Below are 22,492 nucleotides of genomic sequence, written 5' to 3' on the forward strand. Positions count from 1 at the left end.
AATTGCTGTGATAGTAGAAACCTGAGGATGTATCAACAACATTGTAGTTACTCCACAATACGAACGTAATTGACAGTGAAAACAAGGAGGACAGTACGTAGTAAAAATATTCCAAAACATGCATCATGTTTGCAACAAGGAACTGAAGTAATACTGCAAAAAAATGGCAAAGCAATTAACTTTTGTCCTGAATACAAAGTGTTATGTTTGGGTCAAATCCAATACAACACATTACTGATACCAGTCTCCATATTTTCAAGCATAGTGGTGGCTGCATTGTGTTATGGGTATGCTTGTAACCGCTAAGTTCTGGGATGATTTTCAGGATAAAACAGACGCAGAATGGACTTAAGCGAAGGCCAAATCTGGGAGATGAATTTACCTTTCAGCAGGACAATAACCTAAAACACAAAGCCAAATCTACACCAGGGTTGCTTACCAGAAGACAGTGAATACTTCCGCGTGGTCTAGTTACAGTTTTGACTTAAATATTCTTGATAATCAATGACAAGACCTGAAAATGGTTGTCTATAATCGATAACCAATTTTACAAAGCTTGAACAACTTTGAAATAATGTTGCACAATCCATGTGTGGAAAGCTCTTAGAGACTTACGCAGAAAGACTCACAGCTGTAATCGCTGCCAAAGGTGCATATGACTCAGGGTCTGAATACTTACAATATGTAAATTAGATATTTCTGTTATTCATTTTCAATACATTTGCGAACATTTCTAAAAACATGTTTTCACTTTGTCATTATGGGTATATTATGTGTGGATGGGTGAGGGAAAAAAATCTAATAAATGTTTAATTCAGGCTGTACGACAACAAAATGTGGAATAAGTCAAGGGGTATGAATACTTTCGGAAGGCACTTTATATTTCAAAAGTAACAAAGTAAATAAAGCAATATCTTGATAGATAGATTTAGCCATGAAGCTTATCGTGGCAATTTTTATTTTAGACAGCGAGAAAGAGTGAGAAAGATGGGGGTGGAGGAGGACAGTGTTCAGGTATAGTTAGTGTTAGCTACTGTAGTGGTTCAGAGGTTGTGCATTATTTAAGCTGTTTCACAAAGCTGCAGTTTTGTGTGCATTCATTAAGGGTTAATTAACCTCTGTCTCAGTACACTTTGAAGCTCAGCCAAGTAATTACCTGACAACACAAAGTACAAACAAAGTCACAACATTGGAAATAAATGCAACCTTATTTTTGTGTGAGTTTGGGAATAATTTTCTGCTTTGTTTTGAACCATTGTCACTCGTATGAAATAGCCCCAGACCAGGCCTGATTTATGATTCGCTCCCTGCCTCTGGCAAGCCAAGCTGAATAATTAACATTATGCAGCAGTCTGCGTGCCAAGAAAGGAGGGATGAAGGAGAGAGGGACAGGAAAGAGCTACCACCCCGGTTGGAATGTGACACAGAGTGGGCATGTCCATAGGTATCCTATTAAAATACTAGAGGGGCTATGTCATAAAACCTCAAAGTTCCTGAATGGGATGAAAATGGCAGCCATATTGGTCAGGGAGAAATCCAAACCAGTATGGCAGTAAGGCATAATTCAGATTTTACTTATGCAGGTTAATAAAAGTAAGGCATGTGATACTGTATATCCTGGGAAAAGTTATTGTTACATACAACCTCATGCTAATCGCATTAGCCTATGTTAGCTCAACCGTCCCGTGGACAAAAATTCCGAAAAAGCTAGCTAACAAACCTGCAGAGCAGATACATTCTTCAAATTCATTATTTTATACATTATAGCATGGAATTGTTGAATACTCATTTCTGATTGGCTTGAAGGGCATTCTAGAGTGTCCATTATTTAAGTGAGTAATGCCAGAGAAGCCTGTGTTTGGAAGATATATTGGCATAGGTGTTGTCACATTTATTTATAGAGCCTTCTTACATCAGCTGATGTCCCAAAGTGCTGTACAGACACCCAGCCTAAAACCACAAACAGCAAGCAATGCAGGTGTAGCTAGGAAAAACTAGAAAGGCCGGAACCTAGGAAGAAACCTAGAGAGGAACCAGGCTATGAGGGGAGGCCAGTCCTCTTCTGGCTGTGCTGGGTGTAGATTATAACAGTACATGGCCAAGATGTTCAAATGTTTACAGATGACCAGCAGGGTCAAATAATAATAATCACAGTGGTTATAGAGGGTGCCTCAGGAGCAAACGTCATTTGGCTTTTCATAACTGATCATTCAGAGTATCTCTACCGCTCCTGCTGTCTCTAGAGAGTTGAAAACAGCAGGCCTGGGATAGGTAGCATGTTCGGTGAACATGTCAGGGTTGCATAGCCACAGGTAGAACAGTTGAAACTGGAGCAGCAGCACGACCAGGTGGACTGGGGGCAGCAAGGAGTCATAATGCCAGGCAGTCCTGAGGCATGGTCCTAGGGCTCAGGTCCTCCGAAAGAAAGAAAGAGAGAAGAGGGTTGTCCGAGAATGTATAGCACGGTTTGATCCTTGGTTGGTGTCTGAACAGATTATTTGTTGCAATTTCAAATGTAATAACATGGTGGTCCGATAGTCCAGGATTATGAGGAAAAACACAAAGATACACAATATTTATTCCACGGGACAAAACTAGGTCCAGAGTATGACTGTGGCAGTGAGTAGGTCCGGAGACATGTTGGACAAAACCCACTGAGTCGATGATGGCTCCGAAAGCCTTTTGGAGTGGGTGAATATGTGAATATTAAAGTCACCAAAAATTGGAATATTATCTACCATGACTACAAGGTCAAACAGGAATTCAGGGAACTCAGTGTGGGACGCTGTATATGGCCAAGGAGGCCTGTTATCAATAGCTATAAAAAGTGATTGAGTAGGCTGCATAGATTTCATGACTAGAAGCTCAAAAGACGAAAACGTAGTCGTTTTGTTTGTAAATCGAAATTTGCTATCGTAAATGTTAGCAGAACCTCTGCCTTTGCGAGATGCGGTCACTAGTGTAACCAGCAGATGAGGCCTCATTTAACACAGTAAATACATCAGGCTTAATAAGCCATGTTTCAGTCAGGCCAATCACATCAAGATTATGATCAGTGATTAGATCATTGACTATAACTACCTTGGAAGTGAGGGATCTAACATTAACTTGCCCTATTTTGAGATGTGAGATATCACAATCTCTTCCAATAATGACAGGAAGGGAGGAAGTCTTTATTCCAGTGAGATCGAGTGAACACCGCCATGTTAAGTTTTGCCCAACCTAGTTCGAGGCACAGACACGGTCTCAATGGGGATAGCTGAGCTGACTACACTGACTGTGCTAGTGGCAGACTCCACTAAGCTGGCAGGCTGGCTAACAGCCTGCTGCCTGGCCTGCACCCTACATCGTTGTGGAGCTAGGGGAGTTAGAGCCCTGTCTATGTTCGTAGATAAGATGAGAGCACCCCTCCAGCTAGGATAGATTCTGTCACTCCTCAGCAGGCCAGGCTTGGTCCTCTTTGTGGATGAGTCCCAGAAAGAGGGCCAATTATCTACAAATTCTATCTTTTGGGAGGGGCAGAAAACAGTTTTCAACCAGCGATTGAGTTGCGAGACTCTGCTGTAGAGCTCATCACTCCCCCTAACTGGGAGGGGGCCAGAGAAAATTACTCGATGCAGACACATCTTTCCAGCTGATTTATACGCTGAAGCTATGTTGCGCTTGGTGACCTCTGACTGTTCCATCCTAACATCGTTTGTGCCAACGTGGATAGCAATATCCCTATACTCTCTACACTCGCCAGTTTTAGCTTTAGCCAGCACCATCTTCAGATTAGCCTTAATGTTGGTAGCCCTGCCCCCAGGTAAACAGTGTATGAAGGATGATTCGTTTTAAATCTAATACTGCGGGTAATGGAGTCGCCAGTGACTAGGGTTTTCAATTTGTCAGAGCTAATGGTGGGAGGCTTCGGCGTCTCAGACCCCGTAACAGGAGGAGTAGAGACCAGAGAAGGCTCGGCCTCTGACTCCGAGTCTATCAGAACTCTGAGTCTATCAGAATTCCAGTCATTCCAATAAATGTTACAGTATACTCCTTGATCTTCAAGAATTGGACTTGGAAATAGGGAAGTATAGATTAGCCAAATTGTTCTAACTGAGCATAACTAAGGACATATTAGCCAGCCCTACTCTGTTTATGATTTTGTTGTAATGGAGAACTGATTGGGCTCATTGATTCAAGTTGAAAAATGTATGCTGCGCTCATGGAATGGCATGCTTTACGCACTACTGAAAAGTGCTATTTACATGTGAAAATGAATGACATATGATGCATTTGCTAAAGGCCTATTGTTTACCTTGTTTTGGTGACACTTTGATATCTTGATAATATGCAGCTGTTTAAAGGGCAAATCCACAGATGAAACAATAACAAAATGGCCATCCCGCCTCTGTAATGGTTAAAAACTGAGGGATGGACCTGGAGAAATGAAACCACTCTCAGATTAATAGACAGAGCGATGGATGCAATGACTGACCATCCATGATATCACAATTATTGTTTTAAGCATGTTGTGAGGCTATGCAGTGTTTGTTTAAAATTACAATGTTTGCAGACATTGGAAAAAAACAAGCTTATATTTTGGGTTCTCATAGAGTGTGACAGTTCATGAGAACTATGCTCATGAATGCTCATGAGGCATTTATAAGTTAAATTCTTCAAGAATCAATGGATATATATATATATGCATTTCTCCTGTCTTATACGGTGTCTTGTGTGAATTTAAGTATGATCACTCTAATTCTCTCTCTCTTTCTCTCTCTCTCTCTCCCTCTTTCTCTCTGAGCCCTAGGACCATGCCTCAAGACTACCTGGCCTGATGACTCCTTACTTTCCCAGTCCACCTGGTCGTGCTGCTCCTCCAGTTTCAACTGTTCTGCCTGCGGCTATGGAACCCTGACCTGTTCACCGGACGTGCTACCTGTCCCAGACCTGCTGTTTTAGACTCTCTACCGCACCTGCTGTCTCTAACTCTGAATGATTGATTATGAAAAGCCAACTGACATTTACTCCTGAGGTGCTGACCTGTTGCACCCTCTACAACCACTGTGATTATAATTATTTGACCCTGCTGGTCATCTGTGAACGTTTTAACATTTTGGCCATGTACTTTTATAATCTCCACCCGGCACAGCCAGAAGAGCCTGGTTCCCCTCAGAGCCTGTTCCTCTCTAGGTTTCTTCCTCGGTTCCTGCCTTTCTGGGGAGTTTTTCCTAGCCACCGTGAATCTACATCTGCATTGTTTGCTGTTTGGGGTTTTAGGCTGGTTTTCTGTACAGCACTTTGTGACATCAGCTGATGTAAGAAGGGCTTTATAAATACATTTGATTGATTTAATTGATATAACTTATAAATCCCAAAATGTTTGTCGCAACTACAGATTTCCCCTTAAAGTCTATTAAAAGTGTGCGAGTTTGAGCATGTGTGCATTAGGCTTATGTATTTTATTTTTTTATCAGCATGAATTAGATTGAGCAATAAAAGGCCCACTTTTATTCCATAGGCTGGGATCCGCACTATGCAGCTGTTGCAAGAGCACATATTTCACTGGCTGTCCACTGGTTTCAAAAACTAGGATTGATAGGCAGCTTAACTTCTTTCGGATCATTGGGACGCTAGCGTCCCACCTCGACAACATCCGGTGAAATTGCAGAGCACGAAATTCAAAAAACAAAAGTAGTAATATTAAACATTCATACAAATACAAGTGTTATACACCATTTACTTAGCTTAGGATCTTGGTAATCAAACCCCTTTGTCCGATTTACAAAAGGCTTTATGGTGAAAGCATAGCATTTGATCGTCTGAGGACAGTGCCTCACCCACTTCCTGCATTAACATGAATTCATAACCTGCACAGGTATCACAAAACTCAAAAATAGCAATAAAATAAATCACTTACCTTTGAAGATCTTCATCTTTTTGCGTTCCAAAGGGTCCCAGTAACACAATGAATGGTCGTTCTGTTTGATAAAGTCCTTCTTTATATCCCCAAAAAGTCAGTTTAGTTGCCACGCTTCATTCAATAATCCACTGGTTTCCCCTTGTTCAAAGTGCATACAAAATGAATCCCAAACGTTACCAATATACTTCGTCCAAACAAGTCAAACAAAGTTCCAAATCAATCCTCAGGTACCCTAATATGTAAATAAATTATCAAATTTAAGACGGAAAATAGTATGTTCATTCCCGGAGATAAATAACCAAGTGCGCGCCCTCACCGGAGCCCTCCACAAACATTTTCCAACCAAGCAGAGGCATAACGAAAGTCAGCTATAAAATAAATCACTTACCTTTGAAGATCTTAATCTTTTTGCAATCCAAAAGGTCCCAGTTACACAATGAATAGTCGTTTTGTTCGGTAACGTCCTTTATATCCCAAAAATGTCTGTTTATTTGGCACGTTTGATTCAGAAATACACCTGTTCCAACTCGCCCAACATGCCTACAAAGGAATCTAAAAAGTTACCTGTAAACTTCGTCCAAACAATTCAAACAACGTTTCTAATCCAACCTCAGGTACCCTAATATGAAATTATTGATCAAATTTAAGATGGAATAAACTGTGTTCAATACCGGAGAAAAGGAACGAGGAGCGCGCACTCATTCACGTGCGCCAAAAGACCAGAGTCCTTCTGAGGGATACTTCGAAAGAATACGAATACATCTAGTGGAAGTCATAGGAACTGCAATCAGGGTCCTAATTATTAGACTTTCCCATAGAAAAGCATTGAAAATTCCAATGACCTCAATAAAAAAAAATCCTGGATGGATTGTCCTCATAGTTTTGCCTGCTAAAACAGTTATGTTTTACTCACAGACATTATTTTAACAGTTTTAGAAACTTTAGTGTGTGTTCTATCCAATACTACCATGCAAATGCATATCCTAATTCTGGGCCTGAGTAACAGGCAGTTTACTTTGGGCACCTCAGTAATCCGAACTTCCGAATACTGCCCCCTAGACCTTAAAAAGTTAAACTTCTTGAATTAAATTATTTGGTTCAAATACACGTTTAGATTTCTGAACAGCCATCCACAACAACCACAATCCGTAAGTATCACTGTCAACTACGCCACTGCTGTCATCCTTAGCTCCAAGAGTTTATTCATGTTGTATAATCTTTGAATGCTGACAGTAGCCGCACCATTGGAAGACATGGATTGGACTGTAGCCTGCAATTGCCTATTCCTGCTCTTACAATTACCTTTGTTTTAGTTGCAATCCCTTACTTGTAATCCGTTACTCCCCAACTCTGGTCTTCTGTGTGTTATATCATTGTAAACTATAAAAATAAAAATAAATAATAAAGAGAGTCACACACTCCATATTTAACCTCTCAGTCATTTATTGCGTAAATCACCAACATTTCAGCATCACTGTTGCTTCTTCAGGGTAATGTCATGAATACTTGAAACAGACAAACGGTGCAATTAGTGCAATCAATGACAATAGTGAGGGATGTGCCATAATGATTAAGTTAATTAGAATGAATTAGTGAAACTGTTAAAAAACAATAGTTTATGGAATATTAAATATATTAGGCTATTGTTATCATATGGAAACATAATTTAATATTGTACATAATATTAGCATCAACATACATTATTGTTTAATTAAATTTCACATATTTAATTGTTTTGTATTTAATTTAATATTTGATACATGTAATATTTTGGTTAACCCTTAATGCATAAAAGGTATCATCAATTGAGGGAACATATTAGGTGTATGCTAATAAGCTGTAGAAAGAATATATCAATTTATAAGACTTGTTCAAAAAATAAGGAATTGTTCATAAGGGCCTGAGATCAGTATTCAGAAGTCAATATTCAGACCACTGTTTTTAGATAGGATATCCAGTAAGCCTCCTTTGTAGTAGTAGGATATCGATGTTACTTCCTCTCCTTGGTAGAGCAACTTGCTCAATGCCTGTGTATTTGAGGGAGAAGATTGGATGGTTAGCTTCAACAAAGTGAGCTGCTACTGGATAGTCAATGTTCTTACACCTGGTTGAGCTGCAGTGTTCAGCTTTTCTTTTCCACAAGAACAGTGTAAAATAGGATGTTTTCTCCAATCCCTTCCGGCACTAACCTTGGATGGCTCTTCTTATCTATCAATGGTGAATGTACTTCAACAAAGGTGCAGCCTCCCAGCTCAGCCAGCTCCCAACGACCCAAAAAACTGCACGATAGGGGAAACAAAAATACAACTCTGGCCTTTCCTTTTTTTAAATCTGTTTCTGCCTTCCATTCATTTAACAAAGATGTAAAGGCGGTTAATTAACGTTGCATGAAAAATGCTTCTCAAATTCAGCAAAATGAAATATGAAATGAAACAACAAACCCAAACAACTGGATCAAACCAATAATGATTATTCTGATAAAACAACAATACCCAACACATATTAATATTTATTTATCATCAACAACATTATAATGTGCCCTTGAGAATGTTTTGCTTGGAGAATGCATTTCCATTGGAATTAAAGTGGAGAACCACAGGCTGCCCAAAGTTAAACTGGAGGGGATAAGAAACTCTAGCCTCCTGTAATTGGACCTAATTGACCCATTGGGTTTTATAGATCTGTATCTTGTCACATTATGTAAATGCCTCTTTCTCACAAATATATATCCCCTGTTCCTTTAACCAGTTCATTGTGGGGCTCCAGTGAGTGGAACAGCTGCAGTGGGCCCCCAATGGTGGAAGCAGCTTTCCTCTGATGCTAGGACAGCAGAGTCCCTGCCCATCTTCTGAAAACTGAAACCCTAACTCTTCAAAGAGTATCTTAAAGGTCCAATGCAGCAGTTTTTATCAAAACATTTAATAATTTCTGGGTAACAATTTAATACCTTAATGTGATTGTTTTCAATTTAACGGGTAAAAAAAAAAGTTCTTAGCAAAGAGCATTTTCTCAAGCATGAATTTTGCTAGGAGTATGTGGGAGTGGTTTGAGTAGGGAGGGGAAAACAGAACATTTGCTGTTATTGGCAGAGAGGTTTGGAACTTTTTCTTATTGGTCTATTAACTAATCTACCACATGGTGATGTCATGCTTGAGACCAATATAATGGTCTGACGGTGAAGTGGTCTTACTAGGTATTCATATCCTGAAAGAAAGAAATTATCTCACTACAATACATTTTAACAGAGAGTTAGCAAAAATAGATAAGATCTTGCTACCTATTTGTGTAAAAATCACCCTGATTAATTATTTGCCGTTATGGCCCTGCCTACACCTAATTACTTGATGTGTAAATTATATGAACAAACAATATTAAACTTTATTTGGAATGGCGCGCCAGACATTTTTTTACGATCCTGTTTATGTAATGAATATGAATTCGAAGGGCATAAATGATTAAATAATAAAGTATTAGACCTCTCACTAAAGGCTGCAGTCATACAAAAGCTATACTTAAATCCAAACTGGTTCTCTAGCAGATTAGTAAGAATGTCTCACCCCATGTTCAAGAATGACCTTTTTCCCTTTATTCAGATTACAACCTCTCACTTTCGGTTAATTGAAAATGAAATTATCTAAAAAAAATTGCTGCACAACAAGCCATAGAAAGTTTGTTGCAATTTCAGTTTTATCCACCAGAAAATACAGAACAAATTTTAGAACAAATATTATAGTTAAACTCAAATATACTAATTGATATAGCCATATTATTTTTGGAGAACATTTATACTCTTTGTAAATAATATCATAAACAGGAATGGTGGAGTTATGTCACACATGCAGCTAACACAAATATATGGTCTCCCCGATTCAAAATTACAACCAATTAATTGCATTTCCGCAAAAATGGAAGAAGCAAGTGGAAGGGGGAGAAGGTAAGGAACTTGTCTGTTGGTCCTGCATTAAAGACCCAAACTGGTTAAAGACAATTGTGATGAATAAAAAACTATACCATTTTAATTTAAGGACCAAAAAATTGACAGCTGTGCTAAACAGGTTGCAAAATAGTTAAGAAGAGATTTTCGATTCCATGGCACATGGTTTATGAACTGATACACAAAACGACGCCAGATTCATAACTTAGAGTTGTTAAATTAAATGATTATATACAATTATTGCAACCAATAGAATGTTATATATATATGGGGGGTACAACCATCCCATCCCAGCTCTGCAGAATCATTGTATCACTTGTTTTGGTATTGCCCATATGTAACTTGTTTTTGGTCGCAGTGTAACGGTTGTCATCTTCCTCTTCTGAGGAGGAGTAGGAAATATCAGATCAATATGCAGCGTGGTAAGTGTTCGTCATATTTATTACACTGAACACAGAAAACAAACAAACAAGCGAATAAAGAAAAAACGAAAGAGTCCCGAATGGTGATAAACACTGAAACAGAAAATAACCACTCACCAACAAGAGTGGGATAACAGGCTACCTAAATATGGTTCTCAATCAGAGACAACGATTGACAGCTGCCTCTGATTGGGAACCATACCAGGCCAAACACATAGAAATATAAACACAAGAACAAAACATAGAATGCCCACCCCAACTCACGCCCTGACCAACCTAAAATAGAAACATACAAAAGGAACTAAGGTCAGGACGTGACACGCAGGTTCAGGAATGGCTCAAGAATTGCAACATTTACTGGAGTTAACTCTGCAAATTGTACTGCTGGGTGATTTGAAAAGTCAAAGTCAATCGATCAATAATATAATTATCTTAGCAAAAAATATTATGTTTAAATTACAATCTGTAGAAACTATGAGAATAGAAGGGTACAGAAATTTTTTGAAACATCACAGCACTGTTACAAAAAATATATGGCAAATAGAAATCAAAACTGGATGGTTTTCAGAGATAGATTGGAGGGGTTGAGGGGAGCTGAAGGGTGGGACAAAATAACTAATGTAAAATGTATAAAGTATAAAGTATGTATTAGCGGGAGGTAGAATCCTAAATATTGTTGTCTATTAGTTTACTCCAATTAGTGGAGGGATGGTAGGGTTAGGGGAAAATAATAAATAAGGAAAATATACAAAAAAAATCTATATGTTTACCAAAAAATAAATGGGGGAATGGAAATTCTGCAGATCATTACATTGATAGAAGCCGCAATCTATCTGCAATATAAGCTGATCTTAGATACTTCTTCACAAATACTCACAGCTGTAATCACTGCCAAAGGTGATTCTAACATGTATTGACTCAGGGGGTTGAATACTTATCAAATCAAAATATGAGTGTTTTATTTTCCATTAATATAAAAAAATACTTTGACATTACAGAGTATTTTGAGTTAATTGTTAACAAAACAAATGACAATAAAATCCATTTTAATCCCACTTTGTAACACAATAAAATGTGGTAAATACTTTCTGGTGTAAATACTTTCTGATGGTACTGTATATAAAACACAGGCTAATCTGTTTTTTTTTGATTGCACTGTGACTTGTCCTACAAGCTCTGACTTTGTTAATGACCTCCTTAATGAGGAAACATTTACTTACTATGACTGGGATATGTGGTTGTATCACCTAGCTATTTTAAGATTAATTCACTAACTCTAAGTCACTCTGGATGAGAGCATCTGCTAAATAACTAAAATGTAAATGTAGGCATGAAGCTGTAGATAGGGTGGCAGTGGCAGCATAATGCATGGCCATGTTTAACCTCTAATGACTCCCCATCCCGCATGAGGGAGCGTAATCATCGCCTGACACTAATTAGCATAACGCAATGGACATAAATATTCCTAGAAAATATTCCTATTCATGAAAATCACAAATGAAATATATTGAGACACAGTTTAGCCTTTTGTTAATCACCCTGTCATCTCAGATTTTCAAAATATGCTTTACAGCCAAAGCTAGACAAGCATTTGTGTAAGTTTATCGATAGCCTAGCATAGCATTTTGTCCAGCTAGCAGCAGGTAACTTGGTCACGGAAATCAGAAAAGCAATCAAATTAAATTGTTTACCTTTGATGAGCTTCGGATGTTTTCACTCACGAGACTCCCAGTTAGATTGCAAATGTTAATTTTTTCCAAAATGATTATTTTTGTAGGCGAAATAGCTCCGTTTGTTCTTCACGTTTGGCTGAGAAATAGCCCGGAAATTGCAGTCACGATAACAACAAAAAATATTCCAAATTAGCGCCATAATATCGACAGAAACATGGCAATCGTTGTTTATAATCAATCCTCTAGGTGTTTTTCAAATATCTATTCGATAATATATCCATCGGGACAATTCGTTTTTCAGTAGGACCGATTGGAGTAATGGCTACCTCTGTATTTTACGCAAGAATCTCTCTGGGAGCATCAGGTGACCACTTGCGCAATGTAGCCGCTTGTGGGTATTCTTCAACATACATGCGTAAAACTATGTCACAATGCTGTAGACATCTTCGGGAATACAGAGAAAGAGTAATCTGGTTGATAGCCCATTCACTGCTCAATAGGGACGCATAGGAACGCAGCGCTTTCAAAACATGAGGCACTTCCGGATTGGACTCACAGAAAATATTTTTACAGTTTTGGTAACTTTAGAGTGTTTTCTATCCTAAACTGTCAATTATATGCATATTCTAGCATCTTGTCCTGACAAAATATCCCGTTTACTACGGGAAAGTTTTTTTTCCAAAAATGACAATACTGCCCCCTAGTCACAACAGGTTTTAAGGCAGGCACTTTTGACATGTTTAGAACGTAAACATGGCCACTGCATTGTCAATAACAAAATAGGAAAATATGTTTCATTGTATTAGTATTCAGCATTGTATTAGGATCTCTATTAGGTGCTGCCAAAGCAGCCGCGCTACTCTCCCTGGGGTTCAAACAGGAACTAGCAACACCTCACAACAAGACAACAGTCTAAATCATACATGAAACAATACAGTAGTACATTGTAGTTCAGCTGTTGTGAACTGAGATATGTGCTTACACACTTGAGATTAGCAGCCTGCCCATGTTCTACCCGTGCGAGCTTGTGTCCATGGAGACCCCGCCGGCAGAGACAGATGGTAAGGCATTCTCTGCCACACACAGATGCCCACCTCTTATCTTTCCCATGTCTTTATAGGACAAAGCGCAGAGACCGGAAGAAATACAGGCTTTTCATGTAAACACAAAAACAAGAGAAACCGCTAAATTAAATCAAAGTTTATAGATTACACAGATGTGCAGGTGTTATAGTAGGTGCAGCAACATGCTTGTGTTACCAGCTCCAACAGTGCAGTAGAACGTCTCACAAATACATTACAAATACACAATAATCACAAAAAATTGTTAACAATAAATAACATTCCAAAGTAGATATTTTAGAGTGAGCATGTGTGAGAATCCAGAATAGACAGTATATCCTTTGGAAAATATAATTGTATGTACAGTAGTAGGTATATTAGGATGAGCTAATGCTAGTTGTACTTCATGAGCTAGTAGTTAAACAAAAACACAGCAATTGGGTTAGCATGAACGATGTGAGTATGATTCAAGAAACCCAGTTAGAATGTCTAAGAGATGTTTTATTACTTCCGGCTCTTTCAAAAGATTATGGCAGTGCAGTGCCAATACATTTATTTCAACAACTCAACAATCCTCTTCTCTGATCTCAGCTGATGGAGGTGCTTTGTGCTTTTTGTCTTTCAGGTAGTTAAACAACCGACCATATGTCTGTTTCCATGTACAGCCGCTCCCAGCAACCTCTGCTGCACGGTTTGTAACAGAAGCCTCCAGATTGGCCCACAGCTTGGGGTAAAGGTTAATGGAGTCGACCCATAAACAAGGATTCACAGTCTCCAGCTTGTGCTGCTGCAATCTTGGCATTAACACCTCCTAATGTTTGAAGAAAATCTGGAAAAATAAAGTTGTGGTAACATTAAAAAAATGACATGTTTTTAATTGTCTTCAGGTTTTGTGATGATCTTTTTCTCTGTATAGACCATTTCACAGATGATTGCCTTTCAAGTGTCATCACCTGAATTTGGTGTCAGGTTAAAAAGCACTTGAGGCAGATGGAGGTGATTGTGGCAGAGTTAAGATCAGAGGAAATAGGTTTAGAAGAGATCCAGCAGCACTAAGAACATGTGCAGGCTTAATTCGATCATGTGAGAATGAGAGAACAAGGCTTTCTATCACCCTGGAGATAGATGCCTGACGGGGAGGATTCTGTCACAGCCACTTATCATACACATGCTAGAGACACACACACACACACACACACACACACACGCACAGTTTAAAGAAGGTATCAGTGAAGGACGGTAAAAATACTGTTGAAAGATCAATCCATAAAGGGCAGAGCGATGGCACAGGTTTACCAGTGGGCTGTATTTCCCGAGGAGGTGGAATCACAGCCGTGGTCCATGAGTTGGTGCTGCTGCTGGCTCCAGAACTTTGCAGGGTATTAATTGTTTCACCGCTGTCAGCAGAATTATCTCGGCTTGTTGAACTCCATCCAAAAGTAAACCCATCAGCCAAATTGGATGGGAGCGGATACAAGTCCCACTAATGGGTGGTGTGTTTTAAAAGCAGCAGAGAAAGTGTCAGAATAGGTGTCTTGCTCCATTTGAAGTAGTGTGCTGAGCACAGGTAAAATGTCACAGCCTTTTTGGTTAATGCCCATCATCAAGGGGATCAGGAGGACAAGCAGGGAGGGATTTCTGCATGGGTGAATCTGTAAAAGATATTCAGATAAAATGTTAACCATAATAGAAAGCTATGATTAATGTGACCTTTTCATGGCCCTATCCCAGACTGGGAGAGGGAGTTACTCAAAAAGTTGTATCCGGTTCGCTCAGCTCAACTGAACTCACTTTGACTGGACTCAACTGAACTGAACTTAACGCAACACCAGTAAAGACACTCCTCTGAGCTCCACTCCAATTGCTATTAAGAAAAATGTAAAATGTTCTAATATGCTAGCATAGATTTTTTATTGAATTTGAGGAGATCTTCCTTTAAGTGTTATTGACTCTGGAAACATTTATTTCTATAGATAGCACAAAGGTCTCTGTGATGGCGTGACACAGTTACTTTGGCACCAGCATGGGCAACTAAGCAAACTTAGGATTTTTTCTGAACAACATCATAACGTTTGATGAACTACTGTGTACTCACTCGCACATTCATATAGCTTTTTCAACATAACACCACAATATGCTCTGAATGCCTCCAACATATTTCACAGATGTTACAGATTTGACACCTACCAAATAGCGCCAGGAGCTTTCTAAGAAAGCATTTGAAAAAATACAGCAAACATGAAGTTTAAAAAGAGATATGAAACATCTTACATCTTAAATGTTGACATGTTATTCCTTTTCTCATATCTGTTAGGTCCATTTCACCTTAGAGTTAATAAATGTTTTTACCCCAGAGTCAATGACACACAAGAAATTCAGCTGTGTTATTGCATGTTTTAAAAGACCCAGTGCTGCAAATGTTGCCTGGGTAGTGCCGATGGAATAGATATCAACAAATTGCCACTGGATTTTCAGAGAGTAGTGTCAGAACCCACAGTAAAATGCCACAGACATCAACAACAACAGCTAAAATACATTTTCAGGTCAGAAATCTACTGGCTACACGTTTTATAATATTTTTCGCAGATGCATTTATCCTTGATTACTTCACCCGAGATTTGTTGGAGTCCAAAATTTTGCTTCTTCTGCTGATAAATTAACACAACAATGTCTTCCTGTGTAGAAGCACCTCACTTTGACCCCAAGGGAACGTCTGCTCTAGTCTTGTTTTTATTCTTAGCCTTCAGGAAGCATGCTATCCCTAACTAGATCAATTGTGAGATGTTACTTGCTTTTCCTTATAGAGGAACAGACAGACCTGAAACATTATGTTTTTAATTCTTTAACTAGGCAAGTCAGTTAAGAACAAATTTTTATTTACAATGACGGCCTACACCGGCCAAACCCGGATGACACTGGGCCAATTATGCGCCGCCCTTTTGACACCAGCTCGTCGAACATCTCATTCCAAAATCATGGGCATTATTATGGAGTTGGTCCCCTTTCCTGCTATGACAGTCTCCACTCTTCTGGGAAGGCCTTCCACTAGATGCTGGAACATTGCTGCAGGGACGATTAGGCGATTAGGCCTGGCTCGCAGTTGCAACCGTGTTGCAATCATTTCTACGCACTATGAGCTTCATTACACGGCAGTCCCATTCTGTGAGTTTGTGTGGCCTACCTCGCGGCTGAGCTGTTGTTGCTCCTAGAGGACTTTCCATTTCACAATAACAGAAATGATGGTTGACCGGGGCAGCTCTAACAGGGCAGAAATTTGATGAACTGACTTATTGGAAAGGTGGCATCCTATGATGGTAACACATTGAAAGTCACTGAGCTCTTCGGTAAGGTCATTCTACTGCCAATGTTTGTCTATGGAGATTGCATTGCTGTGTGCTCGATTTTATACAACTGGCAGAAACAGGTGTGGCTGAAATAGCCGAATCCACTAATTTGAAGAGGTGTCCACATACTTTTGTATATATATATATAGTGTATGTACAGTATGTATCAGCATTCATAAGTTGCCCTGGGTCTTAATTAAGTATGATTATTATTTGGTCACAATTTATTTGGATAGTCCGGATAAGCAACTAGGATTAGGGTTATGGTTAAGATACAGGTTAAGGGTTAGAGATATGGTTAGGGTTAGTAGATAGTTAGTTGAAATGTTACTAGTCTGTAGAGTTTCTACAGGTAGACTATCCAAATAAAGTGTTACCTATTATTTTGTATGTAAATAAATACTCTGATGATCAGGTTATGATCTTCAGTTTGTGTCTAATTAGAGTTACTAGGTAGTTAGACAGATGGTCCTAGTGATAATAAAAACAACCATTTTGAATTACCTCCACATAATGTATACTGGCAACAACAGCCAGTTCAGCACCTGGACAGCGGCCGGACTGAGCTGCTCCTGGCAGTCTAATTTTGGTCACGCATGATGTCTGGTCACGCATGATGTTTGACTGATTTGCACTGTAGAGAGACTTGACAAAACAGATGGACGACACATACAGTATGCTAACTTTTCTCTCTCTCTGGCTCAGTATTATATTCTCAAAAACAAAAAGTGGCATTCAAACACTGATAAGGCAAAAGGTTCAGATACTTTTTGATCTTGCAATCCATCAAACAAAATAGCCTAATAACCTCTCAAGCCTGACTCTTTTGAGTTGTTGTTTATCACTGAGAATGCAGCCAAAAGCACGGCCAACTGTACTGCATTAACGCGCAAGGTAAAGTTCCCATTATCCGTAATTAAGTCAGCGATGAGGAGCTGCGGGAAACATGTCCGATTAAAACGACAGCCATGACCCGGATATCTTGTTCTATTAACAGCAGTGATCCGCTACACGGATAGCCATGCTAGCTTCACCCTCATGTCGGTGCTAGCAAGCTAGCAAGCAGACTAGGTAGTGCTAAGTATTAACAGCCAATCCAGTATGGGCTGGAAACTACAGTGAGCTTTGATTGGTCAATAGCAACGAGATGTTGCGGAGTATGCAACAAAAGTTCAGCTTTCCTCAACATTGGTCCCGCCCAGTTCACGCACCCTCGCCCATGCTTGCATTGCCCAACAGTCCCCCGCCCACTCCGCTTCCCTTCATTGAAAACGAATGGGGCTCCGTTGTTTAATCGAACCCAACGTGTTAGTTCGACTTATGCCGTAAGGGTCAGTGTGTGCAACCCCTATTTATGCATAAATACTTCAGAGACAAAAGCTTACTACAAGCTATATGCAGCCGCAAGATTCAAAGTCTTGCAATGTCGCCACAAAAGGGCTGTCACAAAAGGGGCAGCTCCTTGTAAAACGCTCAGGCATTCGAAGTACTATTTTTCTACCTGAAATTGAGACATGCCGCATCAATCCTTCCACAGCCCAGGGGGCAGTGTTGCTGCTTGGTTCCTTGATCTGATTTATGGTACAAAACATTATGCTCTTTCCATTACATATACTGACCAGATGAATCCAGGTGAAAGCTATGATCCCTTATTGATGTCACTTGTTAAATCCACTTCAATAAGTGTAGATGAAGGGGGAGGAGACAGGTTATAGAAGGATTTTGAGACATGTGTGCCATTCAGATGGTGAGACAAAATATTTAAGTGCCTTTGAACAGGGTATGGTAGTAGGTGCCAGGTGCACCGGTTTGTGTCAAGAACTGCAATGCTGCTGGGTTTTTCACGCTTCCCCGTGTGTATCAAGAATGGTCCACCACCTAAAAGACATCCAGCCAACTTGACACAACTGTGGAAAGCATTGGATCAACATGGGCCAGCATCCCTGTGGAACGCTTTGACACCTTGTAGATTACATGCTCTGACGAATTGAGCCTGTTCTGAGGGCAAAGTGAGGGCGGTGCAACTTAATATCAGGAAGGTGTTCCTAATGTTTTGAACGCTCAGTGTATATTCTCAGAGACTGTTCAAACAGTAAACCAAACGACAAGAATCCACCCAAAAAGGTATTTTGTTTAAAAGTAATAACTCGTGATTACAGGCTATTGTGAAATGGTAGAACCTGATGTAGCCAACTAGCTAGCCATGTGTTTTTTTCTCTGTCACCAACACATTATGACTTTCTATCTTTAGCTGATATGTGATTGAATACACAAACAGCATATCAAACAGGGATAATGTTTTAGGTTACACCGGCAAGGTATATTTTTTTAAATCATAAATCTGATTATTTCACGTGGGAAGCTAAAAAGGTTAACTAGCTTGCTATGTTTTTAGCCAGGCTAAAGCCAGCTAGCCAGGCTGCCAGCTAGCTAATATTAGCAAGGGAAGGTGACTTTTCCATGCTTCCACAAAATGAAAAGACAAAACTAGAAAAAACGTTGCTATCACACGGGCACACGTAGATCAGCGGAGTGAAGCTTGTACAACAGAACAATAACCCAGGTGTTTCAATTGATGTATAAATCTGAAGCATCAAACTGGTATTTCCACTCACCACCAAGTATGGTGATGAGACGAAGCCCAGTGGCCGGCAGTAGGAGAAGATTGATGCGAGATGGATTTTGCCTGACTTCTGCCAATTTTCTCATTGATGAAACAATGCATCTCAAAACAGTTTTCTGTTTCCAAAACTAGAATCTGTTACAAACAGAGTGGACTAAGTTTAGCAGACTTTACCCGTTGCCAAAGTTTCTAAAAATGGCATTGTTTAGAAGGAGTGCAAGGATGTGCCACGTTCCCTAACTGAAATATGTAAATAGATGCTAGAACGCAGCAAAATAGGATCTTGTTAGCTTGTGCTTGGCTCTGCCCACCTCCTTGCTTGTTCTACTATGATTAATTTGCTCCAATTAGAAACGACAGGCTGTGGTCTATCTTGGGTTAGTTATAAAACTCTTTGCTTGTACCCACTGGACACACACTGGTTCAATCAATGTTGTTTCCACATCATTTCAATTTTAAACCAACGTGGAATACACGATGAATTGACGTCTGTTCCTAGTGAGTAGTAACCTTAAATGTGCCTCAGACAGCCAATGTGACACGTTCAAATTAACTTTATTCCCCAAGCAACCGAAGTTCAGAGGTTATTTTTTCATTGCAGATGAAATTGAGGACTGGGTACTCTGTGTAGGCTATTTATTGCCTTCAGAGGCATCATTCCCATGGGGTACACAGGGGCACATGCCCCCTCAGATGGTTTCCTTTAATACAACTTTCTTTTTTCTCTTTTAAATTTTTTTGTAATACTAAATACTACTTGCCGCTAGCTTGGTAGACTTTAGGTTGGTAGACTAAATCAATAAATCAATAACTAAATGTACTGAATAAGAATCACATTCCTTTCAATATTTTACCCAGATTTTAGCAGAGATATATAGAAGCATATTTTGTTCCTTAAAAAAGAACCGCTAGTCAGGAGGATACAGACAGCTCAGGAGGTATGCGTAGATGTGCAGAAATTTAAAAAAAAAAAAAATTAACGTAGAAAGCATAATTATTATGGATCTAGATTGCAGGAAAACACTGTTTCAGGTGTTTGAATTTTGTTTTGTTTTATTCTGGACCACCTTCCAGTCATCCTCATGTTCTTTGTGCCCCTCAGATTTTTGGGATGCATGACGCCCCTGGTGGCATTTTCTCTCTGGTGCATTAGGCTACCATAAAAAAATCTTAAATGGCACAATCAATCCAAATGAAAACTGCAACATGTAGTTTGCAAATTGCAATAGCCTATCGTGAAATAGCATGTGAATGGTCAGCATCAGATAATATCCCTTTCTCTCTGTCATTATTTTTTCCTACTTTCAACACACAACCTACAAAGACGTGCACTGTATGCTGAGGGAGAGCCAAGGAAAATATGTTTATTCCGGGGGCGCTCTCTCGCCAGAAGAGGGCATTCCGATTCTTCCTGACAAAGTTGCCGTGATACATGCAGACGTGATGTTAACTACTCAAACGCTTACACTTATGCGCTTCTGGAATTGAGGAGAGAATAGGGGTGAAAGGGGGAATGCTCATCCTGCATGATTTTGGTTTGCTTACCGAGTAAAACTACCACATACCCTTCGAATTCTCCTGTGATCAGGGTAAGGTTCTTTCGGGGGGAATGTGAATTCCCTGTCAGTCTTACTGTAAACATTTTGGGTCGCTTTTTACTGGGGAGATCTGCTGATATTCACTCAGCCTCTTGGGAAAATCGTTGTTTGAGCATCATGCCATAATGGATGGATGGAGGGTGATGAGAACGTTTCGACTGGAGTCTTTAAACTTTGCTATCACGCTTATTTTGGATTGTGATATATGACTTGGATGTGACATCGTTTGTTCTCAGACGCGCTGTTAAAATTGGACACCACGATTTTACGCGGGAATTATGTGCATGGATATGGTAGAAAACTAGATCGGGAGAAATGTTCCATGGTGAAACTACATGCTTGACACACGGATACCCCTCTGACTCGCTTATATTCCGGGGGCAGCGACGGGCAGGTGCGCGTTGGAATCGGCGGCTGCGCGAAGCGACTGGGGTCCTGGACTAGAACCTTACCGTCTGATGAGAGCGCGTGTCATGCGGACTCAGCTGTCGCGCGCTGTAAGGCTTTAAAACCTGTGGACAGGAGCTGACAGATAAGCTGATATGTGTAAGTATATGTGCCTGTAAATGTATCATATCTGCTCCATGTAGTGGAAACGAGAGTAAGGTAAGCTGCGTCTTTTCCCTCAAATTCGCTCCCAACATGCCAGCAGACTTGCTGTGTCTGAGTGCATAAAGATCTAGTATGTTCAGATAAAAATTGTGTATTGCAACTATGATATTTACCAAAGCATTGTTATTTTTGATCTGTTATTAAACACGTTCAGCACGCTATTGTCCCTATGAATTTAGTCTGGATATGCCAAACAGAGTCGCAGAGCTGCAATGTGGTTATTTTATTTATTTTATTGTTGTACTACAGGCGATGAATGCCTGTGTGCGATTAACAATTGGACACATATCAAATACGCCAATATGCCGTTCAAGCTTTGCCAGAGATTGCATCTGAAAAACTGTTCGGTTTACAAAAATCTCTATAGTGTAATGCATCCGTTCGTTAGCTACATGGTTTGGAGCATCCTATTTCTTTTTACCTGGTTTATGAAGAAAATTCGGATCATTGACTGGGACTGGAATGCTAATTATGGCATATGTTGGATGCAAGTCAACTTTACAAAGCGTGGTCCTGCATAATTTTCGAAAGCCCATTCATGGTTATGTTTTCTTCATTTCGTGATCTAGAAGTGTCAGTGGTATGTCCAACATTAACTGGGAACAGACCATTTGAGTTTCATGAGTGGATTACATCCAGATGAAGTACGCAGATAAATTGTGCTAATAAAATCGATTCATATTTTATTTTGCTTTGCTATATCATAAATCATTAGGCTAGTGCACCTGCTCCTTGTTTAGCCTTGAAGACAGTCTGTTATGCGCTCTCTTGCTGTTTGGTCATTGAGAGATGATTGTGGATCATTTTTGTTATTTGACCTAGCATCTACAAGAGGCTTGATGAATGCCATTTGGAGCACGAATAGCCTGCAAATTTCAGCATTAAATAGTGTGAGCATGTTCGCTCAAGTGTGTCTGTGTGTGTGTGTGTGTAGGTGCGTTTGCGTGCGTGCTCGCGTGCGTGTGTGATGAGGGGCAAACCTACGGATGTGGTTAGATTTTTTAATAGCTTCCCCCCTGGTGTTTGAAATCATCAGTATGTTTTTGTTAGCAGTTCATTTATCCACAGCCATTATTGAACTCTTACACAGATGGTCAAATGCACTGGCTATGCTGTGCCATTATTTTTTAAGGTGGTATGATTTATCAGGCTACTGCACTGCATCGATACATTGTTTACCAGGGGCGTTATGCACCACAAAAATCTGAGGGGGCACAAATTATGACTGGGGGGTGGTCTGGAGAAGGGCTACATTTGAGCATTTTGCCAAAACCTTAAACAGATTTTTCCTGCTATCTAGAGCCATACTCATTATGTTTA

The 22,492-nt window shown here is 39.7% G+C and overlaps 1 protein-coding gene across 1 annotated transcript in view; it reads left to right on the forward strand.

Moving 5' to 3' along the window:
* The first annotated feature begins 21,036 nt into the window (after positions 1–21,036).
* The window catches only part of LOC139409963 (leucine-rich repeat transmembrane neuronal protein 4-like), a 117,677-nt gene continuing 116,221 nt past the window's right edge, over positions 21,037–22,492 (forward strand). Inside the window, exon 1 of the mRNA XM_071155376.1 lies at positions 21,037–21,106. Coding sequence (XP_071011477.1) covers positions 21,103–21,106 — 4 coding nt within the window. The 5' untranslated portion in view covers positions 21,037–21,102. The remainder of the gene's footprint in view (positions 21,107–22,492) is intronic.

This window comes from Oncorhynchus clarkii, chromosome 5 (assembly GCF_045791955.1).
Source record: "Oncorhynchus clarkii lewisi isolate Uvic-CL-2024 chromosome 5, UVic_Ocla_1.0, whole genome shotgun sequence".
In the NCBI taxonomy this organism is placed as follows: Eukaryota; Metazoa; Chordata; class Actinopteri; order Salmoniformes; family Salmonidae; genus Oncorhynchus; species Oncorhynchus clarkii.